We start from the raw sequence: 27881 nt of genomic DNA on the forward strand, positions 1-27881 counted from the left end.
CCACATCAGTCACTGGCTTTATCAATAAGTGCATCGAGGACGTCGTCCCCATATTGACTTCACGTACATACCCCAACCAGAAGCCATGGATTACAGGCAACATTCGCATTGAGCAAAAGGGTAGAGCTGCCACTTTCAAGGTGCGTGACTCTAACCCGGAAGCTTACAAGAAATCCTGCTATGCCCTGCGACGAATCATCAAACAGGCAAAGCGTCAATACAGGGCTAAGATTGAATCATACTACACCGGCTCTGACGCTCGTCTTATGTGGCAGAGCTTGCAAACTATTACAGACTACAAAGCGATACACAGCCGCGAACTGCCCAGTGACATGAGCCAACCAGACGAGCTAAATCACTTCTATGCTCGCTTCCAGGCAAGCAACACCGAGGCATGCATGAGAGCATCAGCTGTTCCGGACGACTATGTGATCACGCTTTCCGTAGCCAACGTGAGCAAGACCTTTAAACAGGTCAACATACACAAGGTTGCGGGGCCAGACGGATTACCAGGTCGTGTGCTCCGGGCATGTGCTGACCAACTGGCAGGTGTCTTCACTGACATTTTCAACATGTCCCTGATTGAGTCTGTAAATACCAACATGTTTCAAGCAGACCACCATAGTCCCTGTGCCCAAGAACACAAATGCAACCTGCCTAAATGACTACAGACCCGTAGCACATCCATAGCCATGAAGTGCTTTGAAAGGTTGGTAATGGCTCACATCAACACCATTATCCCAGAAACCCTAGACCCACTCCAATTTGCATACTGCCCAAACAGATCCACAGATGATGCATTCTCTATTGCACTCCACACTGCCCTTTCCCACCTGGACAAAAGGAACACTTATGTGAGAATGCTATTCATTGACTACAGCTCAGCGTTTAACACCATAGTACCCTCAAAGCTCATCACTAAGCTAAGGATCCAATGACTAAACACAACTGGATCCTGCACTTCCTGACGGGCCGCCCCCAGGTGGTGAGGGTAGATAGCAACACATCTGCCACGCTTGATCCTCAACACCCTCATTAAGTTTGCAGACGACACAATATTGGTAGGCCTGATCACCGACAACAACGAGACCGCCTATAGGGAGGAGGTCAGAGACCTGGCAGTGTGGTGCCAGGACAATAGCCTCTCCCACAACGTGATCGAAACAAAGGAGGTGATCGTGCTCTACAGGAAAAGGAGGGCCGAACACGCCCCCCATTCTCATCGATGGGGCTGTAGTGGAGCTGGTTGAGAGCTTCAGGGTCCTTGGTGTCCACATCGCCAACAAACTATCATGGTCCAAACACCAAGACAGTCTTGAAGGGAGCATGACAACGCTTATTCCCCCTCGGGAGACTGAAAAGATTTGGCATGGGTCCTCAGATCCTCTCAACTTTATAGAGCTGCACCATTGAGAGCATCCTGACTGGTTGCATCACCACCTGGTATGGCAACTGCTCAGCCTTCGACCACAAGATGCTATAGAGGGTAGTGGGTACGGCCCAGTACATCACTGGGGCCAAGCTTCATGCCATCCAGGACCTCTATACCAGGCGGTGGTCAGAGGAAAGCCCTAAAAAAGACTCCAGTCACACTAGGCATAGACTGTTCTCTCTGCTACCACATGGCAAGCGGTACTGAAGCGCCAAGTGTATGTCCAAAAGGCTTCTTAACAGCTTTTACCCCCAAACCATAAGACTGCTGAACAGCTTATCAAATGGCTACCCAAACTATTTGCATTGACTTCCCTCCCCCTTTTTTACACTGCTGCTACTCGCTGTTCATTATCTATGCATAGTCACGTTACCCTTACCTACATGTACATATTACCAAAATTACCTCGGCTAACGTGTACCCCATTCACATTGACTCTTTACCGGTACCCCCTGTATATAGCCTCGTTATTTTATTGTTGCTCTTTATTTTATTTAGTAAATGTTTTCTTAACTTTTATTTTCTTAACTGCATTGTTGGTTAAGGGCTTGTAAAGTAAGCATTTCACTGTTGTATTCGGTGCATGTGACAAATTCAATTTGATTTGTAACTTAAAATTCTGCCTGTATTGGTTACATTTTACCATAATCTGTAGTCTATTGTCCATTCTTAATGAAGTTGTGACCAACTGAAGTGGGGGTGATGGTGGGGTGGGAAGCAGAGGCGTTGATGTGCATATGCAATATGCATTTCTCTTTGACGAGATTAAGGCTTCGTATCCTTTTGAAGCAGCCAGGATTTAGGTTCTGGTGGAGGATCGAGGGAAGGGGGATGAGGGATGAAGGGAGGGTAGACAAATCATCTCTAGGCTACCTGAGTGCAGACATAACATTTTGTGCTGACAATGCACTACGTTGAATAATTTGGTGACCCTTGATGTTTCTCACCCCCATCTTTTGAATTTTAAAAGGCCAGACAATGTCCTCCTCATGTCTGACACCTCCTCAGAAACACACACACATTAGCAGACGCACGCACGCACGCACACACCCGACCCCTGGCTTTGGTTTATGTATTTTATGCATGGGCTATGAGATGAGCGGCGGCGTCAGTCTTAATTACTATACTTTAAGTCCAATGAGGAGAGCGGTTATTGAGGGGTTAAAATCTGAGCCGACCTCTAGGTCTTTAATTGAGAGGAGGTTTATGAGGATGATGGGACAACAAGCTGCTAAGATCACACTTTGGAAAGGGCAGGTAAAACATAACATGGCTGGCGATGAGGGTAGGTGGGGGAGGGGTTCGTATGTCACATGATTGATTTGGCTTTCCTGGACAATTTGTTATGAATTCCTACCTAGAATAGAATGAAATTGCTAGCTAGCATGAGAGCAAAATTCGTGTTTTTGACAAAACAACCTCATCATCCATTTAAAACCTGTAGTAACATGTCAATAGCAGCACCCGACCATTTCATTTAGCTTAGACCTGGGTTAAGATTAGGTTAAGTAAGAGCCAGACAGAGGTGCCTCGCATGTTACCTCAGCGCTTCAGTGTCTCAGATCCTCCCGTTAGCAGCATATGGAGGGCAGACACACTGGCAGCGTTGGGGGTCACATCCAGACGGTCCTTTTTTAAATTTTGGGCAGTGCCTCTGGGTAGTATTAACAGAATGACCCACAGGGTCTTTAGTATAGAGAGAGAAGGGGAGTTCTGGGCAAGTGTGTGTTTGTGTCTGCATGTCTGTTTGGGGTAACAGCAGTGTTATTGGGGGAGTGTGTGTGGTGTGTAACATTGGGGGTGTTTTTTGGTGGGGGAGGTCTCTTTGTTTGTCTGCGGCGCACAAGCTGAGACCCCCCCCTAATCTTTCATCGTAAAGTGCCCGGCGGCGATGGATCGGTGACAACTGCAGGATGGGATTGGAGAGGACACTTAAGGGTTGTTTCATAACTAATAGATGAGTGGAGGGCCAGGGAGAGAGGGGGGGAGAGCTGCTGTTATTAATCACCCCTCAGACAGAGCCCACAGTCAGAACTAGCCTCAGCAGACAGATATTGTCGTTTCATTCTCTGGATCTTTATTGAGATTTGACAGTTTCTTTGGGAGACATTAAGCTGTATTAGACAAGCCAGCTACCGGTTTTCCTCTCATAATCACAATTAAGATCCTGGGAAATGAAATCTATAGAGAGTCTGCTGAGGCTAGTTCTGGGGGTATTCATTTTTTTCCCTCTAGGATTTTGCACTGTACGTGGTCCCAGTCTTCTGTAGATTTCAATTAACGAGGCAGAGGTTAAGTGTACAAGTGCTATAACAAGATGCCCATATTAAACTTGGGAGTATTTATCTAGCTTGCTTTGCCAAAAAAGAAGTGCTGTAGACACAGTAGTATACTTAGCACCACCGGAGACTGAGGAAACATTGCCCCAGCTGGCTATTTATTTACATGGCAATCTACTACTTGAGCATGGTACTAAGTCAAGCTGATGAAGTGTTCTAGAAGAAGCCACTCGAGTATTGCACCGCTTCTTGAATGCCAGCCATCCAATTTGCGTAAAAAAAATAAATGTATCCTAATAGAGCATTCTGTTCATTTTATTTCACAGCATCCAACAATACAAGCGCATAAACTGGGGACAACTCATTTCTCAGCCATTTATGCTTTCTGCAATGACAACAAATACATGTATTGTAACCCAATGCTGGAAGTGAATGACCCAGATTATTGATTAACAGTGTTGACAAACTGCTGATTTCTGTCAGTTTAGTTCAAGGATGAAACTAAAAGTCTAGGAATTATTTCAATTCTGCTTCTCTCTTTTGTGCTGTTGTGATATGAGCTCTGTGTTGCTCTAGTCCAGCTTGTTTCAGCAGATAGTTAGGACTTAGTGGGACAGGTGGATTGTGGGTACTGTAGTCTGGGTACCGCTGAAGCTCTGCACACCACACCAAGATTACATGGTGGCTGGTGAGGCCTGTCAGTGTGCTTCTAATGAGGAAACCAAAATGGATAGGGAGAAATAAAGGAGATGTTCAGTAAAACGGGCTATAAAAAGGGACTATTCTCAGTACTCGGTTAAGTGAAATAAGAGACGTTGGCTAATTGGAAAAGAGGTGGCAGGTCTCTGGGCATTGATTTTCCCTAACAGATCAGACAGAATGTGTTTGTTTTCCCATCGAATGCACCATGGCAAAAGCTCAATTACATTTTGAATTGAGGTGGAATAGAGTAATGTGTTAAAAGAGAACTTCTGATGGCAGAATAACATCTAAGTACATTTTTGCAGTTGTCATTTCCATTCTCTGGTCATTGTGAGTCTGTAACTGTACAGTGTTGATGTAGGTCAGAGATGGTTAGTTTCTCTTTTTTGTTGTTGTTGGAGAACAATACTCCCACTCTTGGGAGGGAAGAAGAGGGAACAGAACATTCTTGCATCACTCCCTCCCTGGCACTTCTGCAGTTTTAACAAGTCAGTGGGATCATCAAAGGTTTTGTTTCGGGGGTCTATCCCACCGTTCATCACTTCGTATCACTTCCTGATCGATGGTAACAAAGAGGAGAGAAAGAAATCCACTCAGTGCCTTCTCACATACTTGCTTTTGTCTAGAAGTAGCGCTGCAACATGTTTTGAACTTCTCTTTTACTTGTCATTGGCTGAAGAAGGAATTCTGTCTTTTATTATAACAGGATTCCAGTAGAAAGTGGTTAATGTTCTCCCCTGTCACATACAGTATGAATGAAGACGGGGGGGATGCATAAGCCGAAAACACCTACTTTATACTACTTGTGCATAACTGATTTGTCCCTTGAATTACACTGTACTTTAACCTTGAGTTAGTGTACACAAATCTCCCATTTGTATTCGTTTTAGTTTTTATTGAACCTTTTTTTTTAACAGGGAGTCCTGTATCAAACATACACATTAATACACATCCATTTACGCTATACTCATCAATATACACATCAATACACGAAAATCAAAACACAATCATATCAAACATACACATTTGTCAGGAAAAAGGTCCTCAATCAGCTGACTGAATTTCCCTAGAGGCACCAACTCTTCCAATTTTAGAGAGCTTTGGAGATTATTCCACACAAGTAAGGTGAAAAAAAAAAAAGCAGATTGACCTAACTCAGTGGAGATTGAAGGGATCTACACAGGGCCAGGTAGCTCGTACGTCTGTAGGTTAACAATGAAGTAAGGTGGGACGGAAGTTTATGCAAGTGGGCTTTATAAACACAAAGAGTGCAACGCATCGATCTACGAGACTTCATAATGGGCCAGACTACTTTCTGATAGTTGAAAGCAATGATGTATATGATTCATATCACCACTATCACCACATATCACCTCTAGCTGATTTTTAATGGAATATCTACATAGGCGTACAGAGGCCCATTATCAGTAACCATCACTTCTGTGTTCCAATGGCATGTTGTATTTGCTAATCCAAGTTTATAATTTTAAAAGGCTAATTGATCATTAGCAAACCCTTTTGCAATGATGGTAGCACAGCTGAAAACTGTTCTGATTTTAAAGAAGCAATAAAACTGTCCCTCTTTAGACTAGTTGAGTATCTGGAGCATCAGAATTTGTGGGTTCGATTACAGAGTTTCTCTGCTCTGTTCTTTTTATTTTTATTGGCCAGTCTGAGATATGGCTTTTTCTTTTCAACTCTGCCTAGAAGTTCAACTGCCAGTAGAGCAGTTCAACTAACCTCAAATACATACATACAGGGATAATTATTTATTTCAGCTTTTATTTCTTTCATCACATTCTCAGTAGGTCATAAGTTTACATACACTCAATTAGTATTTGGTAGTGTTGCCTTTAAATTGTTTAACTTGTTTTGGGTAGCCTTCCACAAGCTTCCCACAATAAGTTGGGTGAATTTTGGCCCATTCCTCCTGACAGAGCTGGTGTAACTGAGTCAGGTTTGTAGGCCTCCTTGCTTGCGCACGCTTTCTCAGTTCTGCCCACAAATGTTCTATAGAATTGAGGTCAGGGCTTTGTGACGGCCACTCCAATACCTTGACTTTGTTGTCCTTAAGCCATTTTGTCACAACTTTGGAAGTATGCTTGGGGTCATTGCCCATTTGCGACCAAGTTTTAACTTCCTGACTGATGTCTTGAGATGTTGCTTCAATATATCCACATAATTTTCCCCCCTCATGATGTCATCTATTTTGTGAAGTGCACCAGTCCCTCCTGCAGCAAAGCACCCCCACAACATGATGCTGCCACCCCTGTGCTTCACGGTTTGGATGGTGTTCTTCGACTTGCAAGCCTCCCCCTTTTTCCTCAAACATAATGATGGTCATTATGGCCAAACAGTTCTATTCTTGTTTCATCAGACCAGAGGACATTTCACTAAAAAGTACAATCTTTGTCCCCATGTGCAGTTGCAAACCGTAGTCTGGCTTTTTTATGCGGTTCTGGAGCAGTGGCTTCTTCCTTGCTGAGCGGCCTTTCAGGTTATGTCGATATAGGACTCGTTTTTACTGTGGATATAGATACTTTTGTACCTGTTTTCCTCCAGCATCTTCACAAGGTCCTTTGCTGCTGTTCTGGGGTTGATTTGCACTTTTCGCACCAAAGTACGTTCATCTCTAGGAGACAGTACACGTCTCCTTCCTGAGTGGGATGACGGCTGCGTGGTCCCATGGTGTTTATACTTGCGTACTATTGTATGTACAGAACGTGGTACCGTCAGGCGTTAAGAAATTGCTCCCAAGGATGAACCAGACTTGTGGAGGTCTACAATGTATTTTTTGAGGTCGTGGATGATTTCTTTTGATTTTCCCATGATGTCAAGCAAAGAGGCACGGAGTTTGAAGGTAGGCCTTGAAATACATCCACAGGCACACCTCCAATTGACTCAAATTATGTAAATTAGCAGAATATCAGAATCTTCTAAAGCCATGACATAATTTTGGGGAATTTTCCAGGCTATTTAAAGGCACAGTCAACTTAGTGTGTGTAAACGTCTGACCCACTGGAATACAGTGAATAATAAGTGAAATAATCTGTCTGTAAACTATTGTTGGAAGAATGACTTGTGTCATGCACAAAGTAGATATCCTAACCGACTTGCCAAAACTATAGCTTGTTAACAAGAAATTTGTAGAGTGGTTGAAAACAAGTTTTAATGACTCCAATCTAAGTGTATGTTAACCTTCGACTTCAACTGTATACACACACACACAGGGATGCCATTGATTAGGCTCTCTCTCTCTGTCTGTCTTAACGCTTCATTGTTGTCATTGTGTAAGGCCGGTCTGTGGTGGTGGTTCCCAGATTAATGGAATGCAATTATAAACCAGTCTGGGGTGAATATTGTTTTTGCCCCTCTCTCCCTGCTATCGTAATTAAAAAAGGGGGGAGCGACTTCATTTTACTGTGTGTCGTTTTGGGGGATGGAGGGGAGACGTAGGGTTTTCAGTCTTGCCAAGAGCTGTACACACACAGTGTCTCAGAGTAGGAGTGCTGATCTAGGATAATTTTTGCTGATCTGGGCTTTGTTTTGCCTTCTAGATTATAAATAATAAGATTCTATGGACATATTCTAGATCAGCACTTATTCTGAGATGCTTAGTGGATACGCGCTCAGGCCTGTATTCATTAGATATTATCTTCAGATGCAGCAGCAGACTTCATGGCTCTTTCAGGGTTAGGAACTCTGGAAGCATTCACACGGAGTCTCCAGTTTGTTAATGTTGCATTTTCCTAAATGAATCGGAGGTGAGCTATTACTGTAAATGCAGATGGCTCACCAACTGTCACAAATCCCTCCAGAACTTTCATTACGCACACCTGGCCCCTATTCCTAGTGATTAGTAATTGTAGAAGTGTGTCCTTTGTTTACCATTGTCCTGTCGATTATTGTTACAATGTCTGTTTTTTTAATATATTTTTTTATTTTTCCTCCCAATTTCGTGGTATCCAATTGTTAGTAGCTACTATCTTGTCTCATCGCTACAACTCCCGTACGGGCTCGGGAGAGACGAAGGTCGAAAGCCATGCGTCCTCCGAAACACAACCCAACCAAACCGCACTGCTTCTTAACACAGCGCGCCTCCAACCCGGAAACCAGCCGCACCAATGTGTCGGAGGAAACACTGTGCACCTGGCTACCTTGGGTAGCGCACACTGCGCCCGGCCTGCCACAGGGGTCGCTGGTGCGCGATGAGACAAGAATAACCCTAACAGCCAAACCCTCCCTAACCCGGACGCCGCTAGGCCAATTGTGCGTCACCCCATGGACCTCCCGGTTGCGTCCGGCTGCAACAGATCCTGGGAGCGAACCCAGAGTCTCTAGACCACCCGGCCTCCCGGGTGGCGCAGTTACAATGTCTGTTGGTCTTGTGAGTACCTGTGCTGTGTGTTTTGGCTTTCGTACCCTTGTGGATTGCGCAGATGATTACTGGTCTCGTCCCGTTTGATAATCATCATTGTTTTATTTATTTGAGGTACTCCTCGCTCTTTTATTTAGGTTTCAACCCTGTGTGTTGTATACGTGTTTGTTTGGTCCTCGTCCCTCTGCCTTTACAGTGCACGCCGTAATTTGGGTAAAGAAATAAAAACCCTATTGCGCATTCCTGCGCCTGTCTCCCGACTCATTCATACCAACGTGACACCAACTAGGCTACCTTAAAGGTCCCACACAGTCATCCTATTTCCCAAGTAAAAATAGCCTTTGAATGACCAAAACATCACCAAAACATCACCCATAATAGTTTACACTATTAAAATGATCAAATTTGAAGATATTGGACCTTTTCTCTCATCTCTTACTATCAGGAAGCCTGAAAGAACAGGCTTAGTGGCAGGGAGTTTATATTATTGAGCTCACCTTGACTGACAGCTCTTTGAAACACCCTTTTGGTCATTGCCAGGTAAGTGTCAATGATGATGACCATTGATGACCAGGTAAACAATGGGCCACATCATTCTGAGCCTAAACAAACTCCGCAAAAAAAAGAAACATCCTCTCACTGTCAACTGCGTTTATTTTCAGCAAACTTAACATGTGTAAATATTTGTATGAACATAACAGGGTTCAACAACTGAGACATAAACAGAACAAGTTCCACAGACATGTAACCAACATAAATTTAATGTGTCCCTGAACAAAGGACTCCACCAGATTTGCCAGTTCTTGCTGTGAGATGTTACCCCACTCTTCCACCAAGGCACCTGCAAGTTCCCGGACATTTCTGGGGGAAATGGCCCTAGCCCTTACCCAACAGGTCCCAGACGTGCTCAATGGGATTGAGATCCGGGCTCTTCGCTGGCCATGGCAGAACACTGACATTCCTGTCTTGCAGGAAATCACGCACTGAACGAGCAGTATGGCTGGTGGCATTGTCATGCTGGAGTGTCATGTCAGGATGAGCCTGCAGGAAGGGTACCACATGAGGGAAGAGGATGTCTTCCCTGTAACGCACAGCGTTGAGATTGATCAGTTCGATGATGCTGTGACACACCGCCCCAGACCACGACGGGGCCAAATTGATCCGAATCCGCAAATCTGACCGTCACCCCTGATGAGACAAAACTGCAACTTGTCAGTGAAGAGCACTTCTTGCCTGTCCTGTGTGGTCCAGCGATGGTGGGTTTGTGCCCATGGGCGACGTTGTTGCCAGTGATGTCTGGTGAGGACATGCCTTACAACAGGCCTACAAGCCCTCAGTCCAGCCTCTCTCAGCAATTGCGAACAGTCTGAGCACTGATGGAGGGATTGCCACTGTGAGGACGATCAGCTGTCTGTCCTGTCTCCCTGTAGCGCTGTCTTAGGCATCTCACAGTACGGACATTACAATTTATTGCCCTGACCACATCTGCAGTCCTCATGCCTCCTTGCAGCATGCCTAAGGCACGTTCACGCAGATGAGAAGGGACCCTGGGCATCTTTCTTTTGGTGTTATTCAAAGTCAGTAGAAAGGCCTCTTTAGTGTCCTAAGTTTTCATAACTGTGACCTTAATTGCCTACTGTCTGTAAGCTGTTAGTGTCTTAACGACCGTTCCACAGGTGCATGTTCATTAATTGTTTATGGTTCATTGAACAAGCATGGGAAACAGTGTTTAAACCCTTTACAATTAAGATCTGTGAAGTTATTTGGATTTGGATTTTTAAGAATTATCTTTGAAAGACAGGGTCCTGAAAAACTGCCATTTTTATTTTTGTTGTTGCTGAGTTTAGTATACCTCACTCTATATTCTCTGCAAAATGCTCTCATGGTCAACAGAGCTGATCATGGACTGTTGGATATCAGACAAACAGTAGCAATACACAATTGTGTTTATATTTTTTTGTAACTTATTACAGAATACAGTTCACTTCTTCCCAATAATTAGTTAAGTCTGAATCACCTTAGAAGCTTAGACATAAGGGAAGGTATGTGAAAACAGCATACAATAAAGTATACTGGACAATTAATTGGTTCCTTCTCTATTAGCTATAAGGGCACAAGGCCAGACCCAGATGCAGACTCGGGAGGCAGATGGTTTGAGTCTTATTTATTTTATTCCAAAAGAGGTAGGCAAGAGAATGGTCGTGGACAGGCAAAAGGTCAAAACCAGTTCAGAGTCCAGGAGCTACAGTGTGGCAGGCAGGCTCGAGGTCAGGGCAGACAGAATGGTCAGGCAGGTGGGTACAGAGTCCAGAAATAAGGAAGGGTCAAAATCAGGAGAACTAGCAAAAGAGAATAGTTAAAGCAGGAGCACGGGAAAAACACGCTGGTTGACTTGAACAGACAAGACGAACTGGCACAGAGAGACAGGAAACACAGGGATAAATACACCGGGGAAAATAAGCGACACCTGGAGGGGGTGGAGACAATCACAAGGACAGGTGAAACAGATCAGGGCGTGACATTGGCATTATAAATTAGAGTTTTATGTATTGATCAGACATTTACGATAGGCCAACATAGCCAAAATATTTATCAACATGAACACTTATGAGAAATAAAGGTCAGCAATAATGGTGAGATATCATTTGACATATAATGTATTAGAGCCGTAAGCCTAATATAAGCACCAATCCGCCCTATAGTCGGCAGCACACGTTGATTCGTACATTTTTTAACACTTATCTCACGTCACTTAAAAGTGAATTACTTAGGCTTTAGGAAATTCAACCAACTACAGAGATTGATGGGGAGGGGGACCCATCTACCCCGTTTCAATTAAGCAGACCTCAGTCACCCCCAAGATGGAAGTGGGAGACAAATCCAGCTATGGCCTCCTCCTTATCAGGTCTCTCACACTGGGCAGACAGGGGTCCTGGGATGGACATCTTGCACAGCTTCCCCACGTACGGCGCTGGATCAAGGTTGACCTCAGCATATCCCCCCCCTTTGGTCTGTCTTCACAGCATATTTGTTAGCCTTTGGGAAAGCTGATTTTGTATCACAGCATTCCTTCTGCGGTGGTTGCCTATGCAGACAGAATAGATGTAGAATTTTGTAAAATGTCTATAATTCTAGCTTGATGATAATGGAAAGTGAAATAGTTGATGATGAGCCCCAATGATAGAAGCTACATTAGCTGTAAGACAACAACCCACTCAATGGAATTGCAAATGTGATTTTCATGGATAAATGACAAATACTATACATACCACATCTCCTTTTGTGGACAACATTCCTTCGTTTCAGCTGTGTGCTGGAAGTTCTCAGACTCAATGTAGGCGGCTTAGGGATGGAAGAACAAAAACCATATAGTGACTATCAGGTGTTACAGAACATATACCGTCAAAGCAGCCACAGTTAAAGCCACAGCCAGTGTCAGAGTCATCAAACTCAGACAGTCACATTATGGTCAGCGTTGGCAAGGTCCACTGTTAATGATGGCGTCTTCAGGATTAGCTTCCTGGCAACACCTATCAAATGTTCTCCCCAATTGATAAAGCTATGTGGACTACGCACACATGACATGATCATAATTTTCGGTGCAGCCTCTCCACCCGAAATGAATAGCAGCCACTGCTGTCGGATGTCTTCAATCTTCTGAAAATAGTGTAACGTTAAATTAACACTGGCATCCAGTCACAACACAGTGTGTTTAACTTTCGTCATGCTGGTAAGTAGCTTGCTAGCTAAAATTCAGAACACGAAAAGGGGTTTGTTACCAGTTTCGTTCTGCTTGAATACAGTTTGTAAACAGAGCCGTATGATGTGCACCTGTGACGTTTTTAAGGCGTTACGTATCTAAATTAGCTGAGATGATAAAATCTCTGGCATTACGTGGCCTTGCATAATGCTGTAAGTAATGCCTGCCTATTCAATCCAAGTGTTTGACATGGGTGTGAGGGGGCCAGTAACTTTATGATTAACTTACTCAATGTACCAGCTACAGTCATTTTTCATACTTGGGTCAACCTACTATGAATTGGTTTTATCCAATTTAGTGTTGTCACGCTGCAAAATGTTTACTTATGATACCAGGCCAAGTATCACGATACCTAGTAGTATCACGATACCATGGGGGGAAGAATTTGGAGTGGCCTAGCGCCCTGTCCTCGTGATGCTTGTTCCCGTTTTCTAAACATAATCTATGGATTTCACATGGCTGGGAATACAGATACTCATCTGTTGGTCACAGATACCTTTAAAAAAAAAAAAAGTAGGGACATGAATCAGAAAACCAGTCAGTATCTGGTGTGACCACTGTTTGCCTCATGCAGCGCAACAAATCTGCTTAGCATAAAGTTAATCAGGCTGTTGGCTGTGCGAAGTTACTGCAACTGGAACACACTGTTGTACACAAAGATCCAGAACATCCAAAATATGCTCAACGGGTGACATGTCTGGTGAGTATGCAGGCCATGGAAAAACTGTGCCATTTTTAGCTTCCAGGAATTGTGTACAGATCCTTGTGACATGGGGCTGTGCATTATCATGCTGAAACATGAGGTAATGGCGGTGGATGAATGTCACGACAATTTGCCATCGATGAAATGCAATTGTTTTTGTTGTCTGTAACTTATCAGCGCCCATACCATAACCCAACTACCATTGAGCACTCTGTTCACAAAGTTGACATCAGCAAACCGCTTTCCCACACAACGCCATACACTATTGATGTCTGCCATCTGCCCGGTACAGTTGAAACCGGGATTCATCCGAACACACCTCTATTGAAAGTGAACATTGGCCACTGAAGTCGGTTACAGCATTCAGGTCAAGACCCTGGTGAGGACAACGAGCATGCAGATGAGCTTCCCTGAGACGTTTCTGATGGTTTGTGCAGAAATTATTCTGTTGTGCAAACCCACAGTTTCATCAGCTGTCCGGGTGTCTGGTCTCAGACAATCCAGCGGCTGAAAAAGCCAGATGTGGAGGTCCTAGGCTGGCGTGGGCACACGTGATCTGTGGTTGTGAGGCCAAATTCTCTAAAACAACATTGGAAATGCGGCTTATGGTAGCGTAATGCACATTACATTCTCTGGCAACAGCTCTGGTGGACATTCCTGCAGTCAGCATGCCAATTGCACGCTCCCTCAACTTGAGACATCTGTAGATTAGAATGCTCTTTTATTGTCATCAGCACATGTGTAATGATCATGCTGTTTAATTAGCTTCTTGATATGCCACATTCGTCAGGTGCATGGGATCTTTTATTTCAGCTCATGTAACATAGGACCAACATTTTACATGCTGCATTTATATTTTTGTTCAGAATACATGCATAATGATCTGCATGTCATTTTGGCAGTAAGGGGAAAACACTGCATGAAACCTTCTACTCTTCAGTTAACAGACATATACACACACTCTCCCTCCCTCACACACACTCGGTCTCCCTCGCTCATAAACACACATCACTCTCGCTCCCACAAACACACACACTGCTCCCAACTTTAAAAACGTTAGGCATCAAACAGAATGTAAGGAGCACCAGAAAGAGAGATATTTTATGTATAGTTAGGCCTATATGAATCCTACCTTTTGAAGCACATCTCATTAGTAGCAGACCCTTTCTTCCTGGGCCAATCAAATTTGCCTAGACCTACTGTCAAGTTACCAGGTTGTTAGCTAGCTAGGTAACATGACTGAACAACGTTGTTTGTTATCAAACCAATAATTAGCAGGCCAGGATTAGTACAAAAAATGTCCGGTCACATGGTTTGTGAAATTATATTAAATGCGCGTGAAATCGTACAGGGGAGGAAAAAAAGGTAACTCCTGTTATGAGAGTCATATTATTATTATTTTATAATTTATTTGAACCCTTTTTCTCCCCAATTTTGCGATATCCAATACAGTCCTGTCCCATCGCTGCAATTCCCGTACGCATTTGGGAGAGGCCAAGGTCGAGAGCCGTGCGTCCTCCGAAATATGACCCTGCCAAGCCGCACTGCTTCTTGACACACTACTCGTTTAACCTGGAAGCCAGCCACACCAATGTGTCGGAGAAAACACCGTACAACTGGCGACCGAAGTCGGCGTGTATGCGGGATGGGACAAGGACATCCTGAACCAGCCAAACCCTCCCCTAACCCGGACGGCGCTGGGCCAAATGTGCGCCGCCTCAAGGGTCTCCTGGTCGCAGCCGGCTGCGACACAGCCTGGGATGCATTGCCTTAGACCGCTGCACCACTGGGGAGGCCAAGAGTGATATTGTTTGTAACAATTTGAGCTAGACAAGCATGCCTGTTGCGAAGCTGGCACTGCTGCCTGAACTTGCAAAGCCTATGCTCAGATTGCCCTGTGCTCTTGGTTATGTCAGGGATGAAATGATATACAATTGATCAACTTTGCTCGCTCTGCACGCTGCTCCAATGTATCAAATGTACCAATGTAACAACAGAAGACTGATCAAGGTCTCCAAGATGGCTAAATTATATTTAAACGAATAATAGAGGATTAGATGCGCAGGCAGAGCGGACAGAGAGAAGTTGGTGAGTGATGGCTGGAAGGGGATGCAGTTGGCGGATGATGGATGACATTTTCACTGTTTGGGACGCTCATTGCCATCAGATGATGCGATGTCTGAATGAGGCAATGGTTTTTGGGGATTTTAAACGTGTTACTATCCTGTTGAAAATCTCAAACAGACAGGCAGAATGTTGGATGTTTTTGATCATTTAAAGGCAGTGAATGATTCAGTTCTATAGAGAACCACATTTTGTTACGGATGTCTTCTGTCCCATTTCTGAACAGCTTCTAGCACTACTTCCTTCTTTGATTGGGTAAAAACCTATCCAGCTGTGACCTTCCGGCTCCAAATATGAATCTCCTTGATTCTCCGATTTAGTTAAGAAGTCAGGACATAACTAGTGAATTGATGGCCCACATCCCTAGCTATTCATCTTAAAACATACATTTTACCTGACATGCCTTCTGGTCTTTATAAGAGGACGAACAATGGGATAAACCCTAGCTTGGGTAAGCCTGTGTAGATAGATGAGGCAGTTATTTTCCACCAACAGCTCCATACCCATAGAAATATAATCACATTTCTACGTTCCAGAATGTCCCGGTGGGATCGCAGGTGGCTTTCAGGTGGTTCTGTGTTGTTACCATACACAGAGTGTGCAAAACATTAACAACACCTTCCTAATATTGAGTTGCACCCCCTTTTGCCCTCTGCACAGCCTCAATTCATCAGGGCATGGACTCTACAAGGTGTCAAGCATTCCACAGGAATCCTGGCAAATGTTGACTCCATTGCTTCCCGTCAGTTGTATAAAGTTAGTTGGATGTCCTTTGGGTGGTGGACCATTCTTGATATGTATGGAAAACTGTTGAGTGTGAAAAACCCGTTGCAGTTCTTGACACACTCAAACCGGTACGCCTGGCACCTACTATCATACCCTGTTCAAAGGCAATTGAATATTTTGTCATGCCCATTTACCCTCTGACTAGCACACACACAATCCATGTCTGAATTGTAGACCAGTCTGGTTTCAAGAGCGTAGGTTCCATTACCCTGACTGTTGATTTACATTTTCCTTCACACGCAAAATGTCTCTAACAGATATGTTCGTTTAGTTGATACTCTGTACTTTTTACCCCATCCCTAGTTTGAAGCTGTTTACTGTTCAGTAGACTGCCCTGTGGTCTGTTTGTGGTCTTAAGGTGTCGTGGGGTCTTCTGTCTGTCTGTGGCTGAACAGGTGCTATACGCCGACCTCAGAGAAAGTGCACACTGCCCTTTCACCTGTCTGTCTATAAGAGAGGATATCTGAGAATCCTAAAGGGTTGAGATGAGAGGGGGAGAGCACTACAGAGAGGACAAGAAGGCTTGTCAGCAGCAGCATTCCTTAACACTCACCCTGTACTTCTGTGGTGGTGGCTGAAACCATACACGCTATAGTGCTCCTGAAAACACGCTATCAAGAAAACAGGCCACTTTGACCTAGATTGCACTGACGTTTCTCACAGCACACGAAGCATCACACACACACAGACATACCAGCACCTGTCAGGGTGATGTACAGGTTGTGCGTGTTCTTCTGATCCATTGTCTCCTCTCTCATCATGACTCCTGTCAGCTTCACTACAGTATACCAGGAGTCATACAGAGGCTAGGAGGACAGGCTCCGTCTCAATGGGATGTTTTGGGGGGTTTTACAACGCTGTAATGGGTTTCCGTTAGAATAGGCCTAACCGTCAGTTCAATTCTCACAAGAAAGGCCATTTTTAAAATACCACCTTGCATTTTTTATGAAAATGAATTAAATTATTCAATCAGCTTTGTAATATTCATATTGTATCCTGTCTACACCATTGATGCACCATTTGATTCTGTTGTCGTGTTTTTTTGAAACACCTATACAGTAGTAACTAGGTCAAGTCTCTGAGTCTGCTAAGATCCATTTTGAAACTGCAACATCTCAATGGTCTTTTAAATAACGTCTGCTGAGTGAAAAAAAGGGGGTTACCATGGCAACCAGAGTTGGCCCAGGCTGGTGATGTCAGCGTGTGTTTTGAAACACAGAGACGAACGAGAAGACAGCTTTCAATTATTTCTGTTTACATCCAGCCTGATTATGGACTGACTGGTGCAGGCCACAGCTAGGCGGGGTGGAGTGTGTGTATGTGTTGGGTCTCTGTCTCTGTGAGTGTGTAGTATGTCTGTGGTGTGTAGAATGTGGGGTGGGCCAGCCTCACCTCGCCTCACTCTTATTACACTCTCTCTGTCTGGCAAATACTGGTTCAGGGACACCTGCTCTGCTGCTGAGTTAAATCTGCCTGCCCTACTGAGCCAATGAGCGAGCCAGCTCTGCCTGTGTATGGGTGGGGGTGGGTGTGTAAAGCTGAGAGTTAGAGGAGCAGTCTGAATACTAAACCACTGGCCCTGAGCGTACGTACCTAGCCTGACAGACAGCCTGCAGCCCCTTCTGTTGTCTGAGAGGGGTCACCATGACCGTTTGTGGAGGGGAACATAAACAGAACACAAACACAACAGACCACACACGGGGCGGCAGGTAGCCTAGTGGTTAGAGCGTTGGGCCAGTAACCGAAAGATTGCTAGATCTAATCACCGAGCCGAGACTGTAAAAATGTGTCGTTCTGCCCCTGAACAAGGCAGTTAACCCAGTGTTCCTAGGCCGTCATTGTAAATAAGATTTTGTTCTTAACTGACTTGCCTGGTTAAATAAAAAAAATGGCACCCTATTACCTATATAGTGCACAACATTTGAGTAGAGCCCATAGTGCACTATATAGGGAATAGGGTTCCATTCGGAACACAACCATGAAGTACTAGCTACACCACCACTCTGCTAGAAGGGAAAAGAACGGGCCACGGGGGGGGGCGGATCAATGTAAATAGTCCGAGTGGCCATTTGATGAATTGTTCAGCAGTCTTATGGCTTGGGGGTAGAAGCTGTTAAAGAGCCTTTTTGTCGTAGACTTGGTGCTCCAGTACCACTTGCCGTATGATAGCAGACTCCAACCAATAGGCCTCCTAATGAACGATGACGGGATGTGGATCGGCTCCAACACCATTAGACATCAGTATAAAGACCAGGCTGAGCTCATTCAGTCAGTCTGGGCTGGAGCAGGGCTACATCTGACCTGATGGATTGGGCCTTAGTGGAGTGGAGTTCTCCACTGGGTCATACCAGGACACTAGGATGTGTTAGACTGGTCCCAGCTCTGTTTGTGGTGTCTTGCCAACTCGGCAAGATGGCACTAACAAGGATACAGGGACTGTGGCTGGTAAAAACCGATGGGCTGAAAATATCTCAAGGACACAGTGCTTCACCACTGAGCTTGATAGCTAGGCCAACTATTCCCCTGGCATTTGCTTAGAAAAGCAAATGAGTGGGCTTTAGTCTTAAGCCTGTGTACGGTGAAGTAGGGCCGGCACAATTACCGTATAACCGTCTAACTGACAGTTAGGGATGAAGACCGCCATGAAAATAAAATAACCATCATAACGAACAGCTGACTGAAGATGTGGCGTCCAGGCATTCATGTTGTTGAGTCCATTTCTGAGGTAACATGGACTCTTTACAATAGGATGAAACTTTGTTGCTCCTTGCTGAAACAAGCAAGATCTTTTAGCGAACGAGTCTTTGGTTGCCTAGGCAACACCCTATGTTGCAGCAGCACACATAGAAATAGAATGGGCTTCAAACGTCTAACCCTGGCAATTTGCCTGTTAAACTCATTGGTCCACTCGCAATCGCTGCCTGATATTGGGATGCAATAATTTCCATGGTAATGTAGAATGTTAATTCAAATGATGCTAACTGATGTGGCTCATGCAATGGCATGGATATTTTGTAACGTCAGTTGAGTTTAATCAACAAATCACAGAATATATTGATTGGTACACTTCCTGCTTTTACTTCCTGCTTCTACTTCCTGCTTTGCTCCTATGGGTACACTTGCAATGGCCACCAGTCCACCCATTATGCCATCATTGTGTTGAATGGAGATGCCCATTCTCTTGATTCTATTTCTATGCTAGTACATGCAATCAGGAGCAAAGGAGATGCAAAAATATGCGTCTTAAGAAAAATGTAAATGTTAATTTGGCTGACCAATAACTGTCATCTAAAATGTGCATACCTTCATTCTGCAATAACATCTATCTGCCTTGATAGAAAACTGCTAGTGCTTAGGGCTGAAAATTGCCAGGGACCTCATAATATGATATTGTCACTATACTTAGGTACTTATACGATATATATTGCGATTCGATACTGCGGTTTAATTACGAGTTGATGTTCCAAACATATTGCTCACTATACACTGAGTGTACAAAACATTAAGAACACCCGCTCTTTCCATGACAGTCATGGAAAAAAACGTTACCTAACAAAAATTGTCAGTATCGCTATGTAACTATCGATCACTGCTAGTGCTGGACTCATTTGGGGAGTATTGGAGTTTTTAGAATATATTTGATATTCCGTTAGCAGTACAACTGTGACAGCCATCCATTCCTGTAGTCTGTGTATCCATCCATCCATTCATCATCTTTAGCATTGCTGCCAGCACGAGAGAGGACCATCATTCATTTCTACATCAGTTTCAGCTCTGCCAATTCATCCCCACAAACTGAATCAGAATTATTTTACAGGAAGATGTCATCTAAAATGGATGGCCAAACATGATGTCATAGGTATCTGGCTGTTGGGCTGTTTGGGTTGAGGCCTACTGTAGCTAAACATTGCTGTTTTCATCACCAGATGTTGAGAGCACCAGTCCAAATGCTGTCTGCTTTCACCCAACAGCATCTGTGGCTTCTGGCGCCACCAATCTGCACTGAAATGTAAATGTAAATGCCTGGCTCTCCTTTCATCCCTATGATGAAGCATAGTTGTGGCAGCATCATGCTGTGGGGATGTTTTTCAGTGGCAGGGACTGGGACTAGTCAGGATCGAGGGAAAGATGAATGGAGCAAAGTACAGAGAGATCCTTGATGAAAACCTGCTCCAGAACGCTCAGGACCTAAGACTGGGGCGAAGCTTCACCTTCCAACAGGACAACGACGTTAAGCACACAGCCAAGACAACGCAGGAGTGGTTTCGGGACAACTCTCTGAATGTCCTTGAGTGGCCCAGACAGAGCCCGGACTTGAACCCGATCAAACATCTCTGGAGAGACCTGAAAATAGCTGTGCAGTCACACTCCCCATCCATCCTGACAGAGCTTGAGAAGATTTGCAGAGAAAAATGGGAGAAACTTCCCAAATACAGGTGTGCCAAGCTTGTAGCATCCTACCCAAGAAGACTCAAGGCTGTAATCACTGCCAAAGGTGCTTCAACAATGGGGTCTGAATACTTATGTAAATGTTATATTTCCTTTTTATATATATACACACTACCGTCTAAAAGTTTGGGGTCACTTAGGTCCTTGTTTTTGAAAGATATATTTTTTGGTCCATTAAAATACCATCAAATTGATCAGAAATAAAGTGTAGACATTGTTAATGTTGTAATTGACTATTGTAGCTGGAAATGGCTAACTTTTAATGGAATATCTACATAGGCCAACAGAGGCCCATTATCAGCAACCATCACTCATGTGTTCCAGTGGCACGTAGTGTTAGCTAATCCAAGTTTATCATTTTAAAAGGCTAATTTATCATTAGAAAACCCTTTTGCAATTATGTTAGCACAGCTAACCTGTTTGTGCTGATTAAAGAAGCAATACAACTGGCCTTCTTCAGACTAGGAGTGGGAGGCCCCGGTGCACAACTGAGCAAGAGGACAGACAAGTACATCGCTGGTTCAAATGTCAGTTGTGAAGCTAATAGCAGTGACAGCCATAGCAACTAGCTCACGGATGTGCGTTTCAACAATACTGTGTAACTCCGGTAGGGCAACATCTGAAAAATAGCACCTACTTGGTAGTGTGTACCAGACGGAGAAAGCCAACATCATCCACGACAGAGAACGTTTGATTGTCAAGGGCAATGAATTCCATTATCTTGACGTTAATGGATTTTGCCTTTGAGTTGTCTCGCTGAAATGTTCTTAGTCTTTCAAATGACTGCTCGACTTGAACTTGTTTAGTTGTTGGAAGTGTGCGCTTAGTTAATTTTTTTCTGGTTTTGTTCTAAGTCGTCGCTGAACGTCTGGGGTTGATGCACTTTCAAATGAGTAATCAGGTTTGTGGTATTGAAAGATTTAACTTTCTCCCCTCCTTGGGAAATAATAGCAGCACAAACGCTGCATATGGCCTTTTTGTTTTCTTCCTTTGAAACTTCAAAATAGATCCACACAGCAGACATTGTGGGCTAGTTTAGGAATGATGTGTTGCATGTGTAGCGCTGTATTTTTCAAGGTGTCATTACGTCATCTACCTACGTTATATAGGTATGCACGTCAGCTTTGACATCGGTTTTGCACATCGCCGATGTTGCCATTTTTAGCTAATATCGGCTGATTCTGATTTGGTTACCGATATATTGTGCATCCCTAATCAGTAACATGGTCAATTAAGTTTAATTTAAGATGTTACATAGAATTTATCTTGTGAAACATGTTTTGTAAAGATTCAAGCTGAATATTGACTATAGTTGGGATTTCTGTATTTACAGTACATTTTTGGGGATGAACATACAGAACTTTGTTTCAAAGAAAACAGGACAGGTTTATTTAATAAATTCTGACGTTGATAAAGATGTAGTATATTTCATTCAACGGCTTGTAATATTAGGTACATTTAATATTCACCAATGCAAATGGTCTAACTCAAAACCTAACTTGAATGAATTTAAACGATATGGCACTACTTTAACTAAAAATTGTAACAAAAAGGAAATTAAAACGCTGTATTATTCATTCATATGATGTGTCTGTTTAATGTAAAAGGTTTGTATGTATGCTTGTTTGCTTGTGGCTATTTTTTGTTGTTGTTGATATGTTAACTTTTTTTTAAAGTTGATAAAAAAAATTCTTCATAATACAGGTGAATGCATATTATTAGATCGGATTGTGTGTATGCACTGAGTTATTGGGCTTGCTTTAGCTGATTTAATGGGGCTACAGATGACAAACAATCCCTTCCATGTAGGACTTGTTTTATTGGCAATTGCTCAGAGACCATATTATTTATTTGTACTGATCAACAACATTTGAACAGAAGAAGCAATCTCTTCTTTTATAAAAGTGTGTGCTGTCTCTTTAAGAAAGTAATGATTTATGAATCATTTAGGAGGCAGAAAGTGGCTTTATGGTTATGGAATCTAGTGGCAACTAGACGGGAGGTGTGTGAGATAAAGAAGGGATAAAGAAGTTCATTGGTTTTTAGTGGTGAGGGAGACTACGTGAATTAATAAAGTTTTTAGTGACAATCAGCTTTCAAATCGGTATATTTTGCGCTATGGTTAGCATATTATCAGAAAGTACTAGGGTAGTGAATTAATGTTTGCTTCAGCTGTAAGCTAGCAAGGAAAGTTAGCCTACAATTAAAGCTGGAAGCTACCAGTTCGTCTTGCATTGTAAACGTGTTCTGTATGGACATTGTTTTGCGAACAGTAATGAACAGTTTCAACATTTCTACATGCTGTGCTGCATTATTCTTCTGTGCAGCATGAGTGGGGAAATAACAAGGCAGCCCTGACAGCTCTAGCAAGGAATGAGTGGAGCAGGCACTTTGCTCTTTGTACTATAAAGGGGGTGTCCTGATAGACAGACTTGATCCTCTCAATCACATGAGACACATTTGACAGTAGTACTGAACGTAACAAAAATTCCACCGTTTTTTGTACTATTATTTTTCAAAAATATTTGTCAAATATTTGGTATACCATGCAACACTAATGCTCTGTCCGATGGCAAACCCAGATGACCCTACAGTATAACATACTCTCTTAGCCGGGGGAACAGTGTGTTGGAGGAGGTGTTTGCCCAGGGGCTGCTAACTGATTGATTGACTGACTGACTCCAAGGACAAAAACCCATCTCACTTCCAGCTCTTCTGTCTGTCCATCTGCTCACTCGCCATCAGACCCTCAACTCTGCCAGGTCTGGCTGCTCCCTCCATCCCTCAGAAGTCATTTAATCAGGGATGTAGTGTTTTTTTTTTTCCAGGGGTACTTCCTTCCTGATTTTCTGTCAGGATCCTCCATTCATACATTGAAACTGATCTACTGTAACTTTACCCTTCAAACGAATTCCTACTTTCTCTCCATAATACACACAGAGCAGGGTGACCTCAACGCATATGTGTCCTCCATATGGGCATTAAGAACATGGCAGGGCCCCTTGTTCAACTGGCCTTCACATAAACACAAGCTCATGATGGGCCTCTGAACTGGAAATAAGTCAGTCACCCCTCGAATGGTTCGTTCAGCTGGCCGTTTATTGGAGGCGCGGAGGATAGCGAGCTTGTTTGTGTTGTGCCAAGGACTTGACAAGGGGAAGTAAGGGGAAGGGACAGGGTGGATCAACCGCTAAGTCCATAAAACTTTGGAGTCCATGATTACGTCTTAGATGTATGTCAGACCAGATGTAGTTAAGATGGAGGGAGGGCATGTCGGATTATATTGTTGCTTTTTAAATCAAATCAAATGTTATTGGTCACATGCACATGGTTAGCAGATGTTATTGCGAGTGTAGCGAAATGCTTGTGCTTTTAGTTCTGTAATATCTAACAAGTAATCTAACAATTCCACAACAACTACCTAATACACACAGCTAAGTAAAGGGATGTAATAAGAATATATTCATATAAATGTATAGGTAGCCTAGTGGTTAGAGCGTTGGACTAGTAACCGAAAGTTTGCAAGACCGAATCCCAGAGCTGACAAGGTAAAAATCTGTCGTTCTGCCCCTGAACAAGGCAGTTAACCCACTGTTCCTAGTCCGTCATTGAAAATAAGAATTTGTTCTTAACTGACTTGCCTAGTTAAATAAATAATATATGGATAATATATAATAATATATGGATGAGCGATGACTGAGCGGCATAGGCAAGATGCAATAGATGGTATAAAAATACAGTATATACATATGGGATGAGTAATGCAAGATATGTAAACATTATAAAGTGACTAGTGATATATTTATTCAAGTGGCCAATGATTTCAAGTCTGTATGTAGTCAGCAGCCTCTCCGTGTTAGTGACGGCTATTGCCAGATATGTGTTTGTGATCTCTCTTTAGTCTCTACTTTCTTATCCGTGCTCTGAGTGTGACTCACTAACAGGTTATAGGAGTTCAGTGCCAGCCAGGCAGGCTGCAGTGTGGTGGGCTGATTGAGCCTTCTCTAATGAAAAGGCCCACTACCCTGAGAGCAGCGTTGGTTGTATGACCGGCAGCGTTGGTTTGAAAGTACAAACAATACAACAGTGAGAGGAGGGAGGCTGTATAGGGGCTATGGAGGGAGAGTTGGGAGGCTGTTTGGGACTGTGGGGTATGGAAAGAAAGAGGGACTGTGGGAGAATGTTTCCCCTGAAGGACAGGAGCAACTGAATGTTAATGACGCAACACCATGAGAATGTGGTCTGTAATAAGAAAGTGGTCTGGAAGCAGTAAGCAATCTCTACTGCACTGCAGAGATTCATCAAGGCGACCAAAAGACTAATCACCAAATGTACGGCAGCCACACAACTGGTTTGCTAGAAAGCTGAAATCATTGAACAGCACTAAATATTGAAGATTGTATCTTAAAGCTGGAATCCTTAATGATGAAACTGCCACGTCCTTTGGGATATTACAACAACAAAGACGTTACTGCAAACAACAAACGCTGTTGTTTTTTTCTCCCTTGGACATTTTTTAAAATTGTACCTTTATTTAACTAGGCAAGTCAGTTAAGAACAAATTCTTATTTTCAATGATGGCCTAGGAACAGTGGGTTAACGGCCTTGTTCAGGGGCAGAATGACAGATTTGTACCTTGTCAGCTCGGAGATTCGATCTTGCAACCTTTCGGTTATTAGTGCAACGTTCTGACCACTAGGCTACACTGCCACCCCATAATTACATGCGTGATAGAACAGCAGAATATGTACTGCAATGTTTTTACCACACTGCTTGACACACCTTACCTCCGTTCGGTCCACAAAGCCAAAACAATAACAAAGGTACTAGGGGCAGACAGTGGCACTTTTTTTCCCTAATGCAGATTCCATCTTTAATGTAATGTCCTGGCAAGACTTGTAAATGTGGAGTGGAAGCATGTACATGGTCTTGATGTGTGTGTTCTATCTCTGTGTTCCAGAATGGCACTGACTATGGGTTCTTGGTGCGTCAGAACTCTGAGCTGCTGCAAGCTCTGGATGAGATGGAGAAGACCTGCACCAACCTGAGAGAGGAGAACGGCCTGCTGGTGAGCGTTTACATGGACTAGAGTAGAGGTCTGGACAAGAACTAGGGGCTAGGTAGAGGCCTCGTCTAGACTAAAGTAATGATAATCTCACAATTCTTTAAGGCAATATTGCAGAAACTTTTTTCCATTGAAAATTTGCCATTTTGACCGGCAGTGCCACCTTGTGGGTAATCTTTAGGAATCCTCCAATCAGAGCGCAGATATTGGTCATGTGACCATGGTGGATGTTTTTGAGAGGGAGTGAGAGAGAATCAATTCCTGTTTTGGAGTAAAATGTTAGCCTTTCACGTCTCATGTTGCCTCACTACAATTTTTCTCATGATACGTTAATGTATACTGACCAAAAATATAAACACAACATGTAAAGACCTTTAGAATTTAATTCGGGAGATGGTAACTCTTTAAACAACCGCTCTCGTGGTGCCCCAAATTCTAAATTAGTTCATTGTTACATGATTAATTTAATCGGGTAACAATTAAACATAGTTAGTTGATTCTATAAATAACAATCATCAGATTAATGAAAGTAAAGTCATGGTAGAAGCATAAACATGGTACAAACATTGTTAGGCACAGACAACAGCGCAAAGGGAAAAAAGTTAATGATAATAATTTGTACACTGCAAACTGACCACAACTAATCCCATAAAGAGATTGTATTTGAAAATAACAATCATTTCATACTTTCATTACATTGAGACAGGATCACGTCTCATTTCTGTTCGTAGCAATTGGTGAACAGATTTCCTAAGGGAAACAGTTGTTTTGCTGAATTCCTAGTGATTTTAGTCTTTTTGTAACCAAAATGTTTAATATGGGTGTGGTCCTTGAGGGAATGAATCTAAATGGCTTGCCACTCAGGTCATTTAGTGTCCAATGCCTTAGCCCCTTTCACACGCTGGCTGTATGAATACAAATGGTGTGTTTTTTGAGAAGTGGTGTGACCAAGATACAGATCATTCCTTACCTGTGCTTTGTATCCAAGGTTTTATGCTTATTGTAGACCTTTTGAGCATTGGTAAGGAATGATCAGTCTCCCACCACCATTCACTATACAGGAGGATGAGGTGAGAACTGTTTTCAAAAAGCAAAGCATAAGGAAAGCCGAAGGGACGGATCAACTTGCACCAGCTGTGCTCCACTGCTTTGTTGAACAACTGGCCCTGTTCACTTACATTTTTAACACTTCCTGATGCCAATGTACAGTACCACAGTGCTTCAAAGTACCATCATCCCTGTACCCAAATCACCTAAAACAATGCCACAGGGCTACGTGCTGTCCCCCTGCTCTTCTCCCTCTTTACGAACCAGTTTACATCTCAGGAGACCACAGTTAAGGTTTTTAAATATGCTGAGGGCACACTAAGAAGAGACGAGAGGGTTGTATCGAAAGCCTCAAAGATCACTGACTGAGACCTTCCCTCTGTGAGCTCTCTGTACATCAAGCTCTCCTCCAAATGTGCAATTTTTTTTTAAATCAACGACCCCCCCCCATCCATCTAATTACCTTTTTCAGCCCCTACCCCATGGTAGGTGCTAGAGGTCATTAACCACCAAACCTGATTTATTTTCCCCCCCAGCAGTCAGAACATTGAACTCCCTATGGCTACTCCAGGGACCAAGCACTTTATGGAGTTATTGACTTTATCGATTGTTGATATTTATATCTATGAATTGTGGTGATGCTATTCTAGTTGCTTGGCACAAATTTGTTAATGTACACACTGTATAAATTAAAATTAATGTGGGTGAATGTTTGTTGTATGAGGTAAGGCTGGAGTAGATGCACTCAACACATTCACAAAAATTATTTGCTCCTACAGACAGTGAGTCACATTGCCGTGGCTTGCTATATAAAGCAGGCAGACAGGCATTCCGTTACGGTTCGATTTAACGTTAGAATTGGCAAAACGAGTGACATAAATGACTTTTAGCGTGGTATGATTGTCGGTGCCAGGCACACCAAATCCAGTATCTCAGAAATGGCAGATCTCCTGGGCTTTTCATGCTCGACAGTGTCTAGCGTTTACCGAGAATGGTGCGACAAACAAAAACCATCCAATCAACATCAGTCCTGTGGGCGAAAACAGCTCATTGATGAGAGAGGTCAAAGTAGAATTGCAAGAATCGTGCAAGCTAACAGGTGAGCCACAAACAGACAAATAATGGTGCAGTGCAGAACAGCATCTCGGAAGGCACA

At 43.3% G+C, this 27881-nt stretch overlaps 1 protein-coding gene across 1 annotated transcript in view; it reads left to right on the forward strand.

Moving 5' to 3' along the window:
• The window catches only part of LOC110537838 (peripheral-type benzodiazepine receptor-associated protein 1), a 174203-nt gene that overhangs the window by 56524 nt on the left and 89798 nt on the right, over nt 1-27881 (forward strand). Inside the window, exon 2 of the mRNA XM_036937863.2 lies at nt 25574-25681. Within this exon, the coding sequence (XP_036793758.2) occupies nt 25574-25681 (108 nt within the window). The remainder of the gene's footprint in view (nt 1-25573; nt 25682-27881) is intronic.

This window comes from Oncorhynchus mykiss, chromosome 12, assembly GCF_057628025.1.
Source record: "Oncorhynchus mykiss isolate SJ-2025 chromosome 12, ASM5762802v1, whole genome shotgun sequence".
NCBI lineage: Eukaryota > Metazoa > Chordata > Actinopteri > Salmoniformes > Salmonidae > Oncorhynchus > Oncorhynchus mykiss.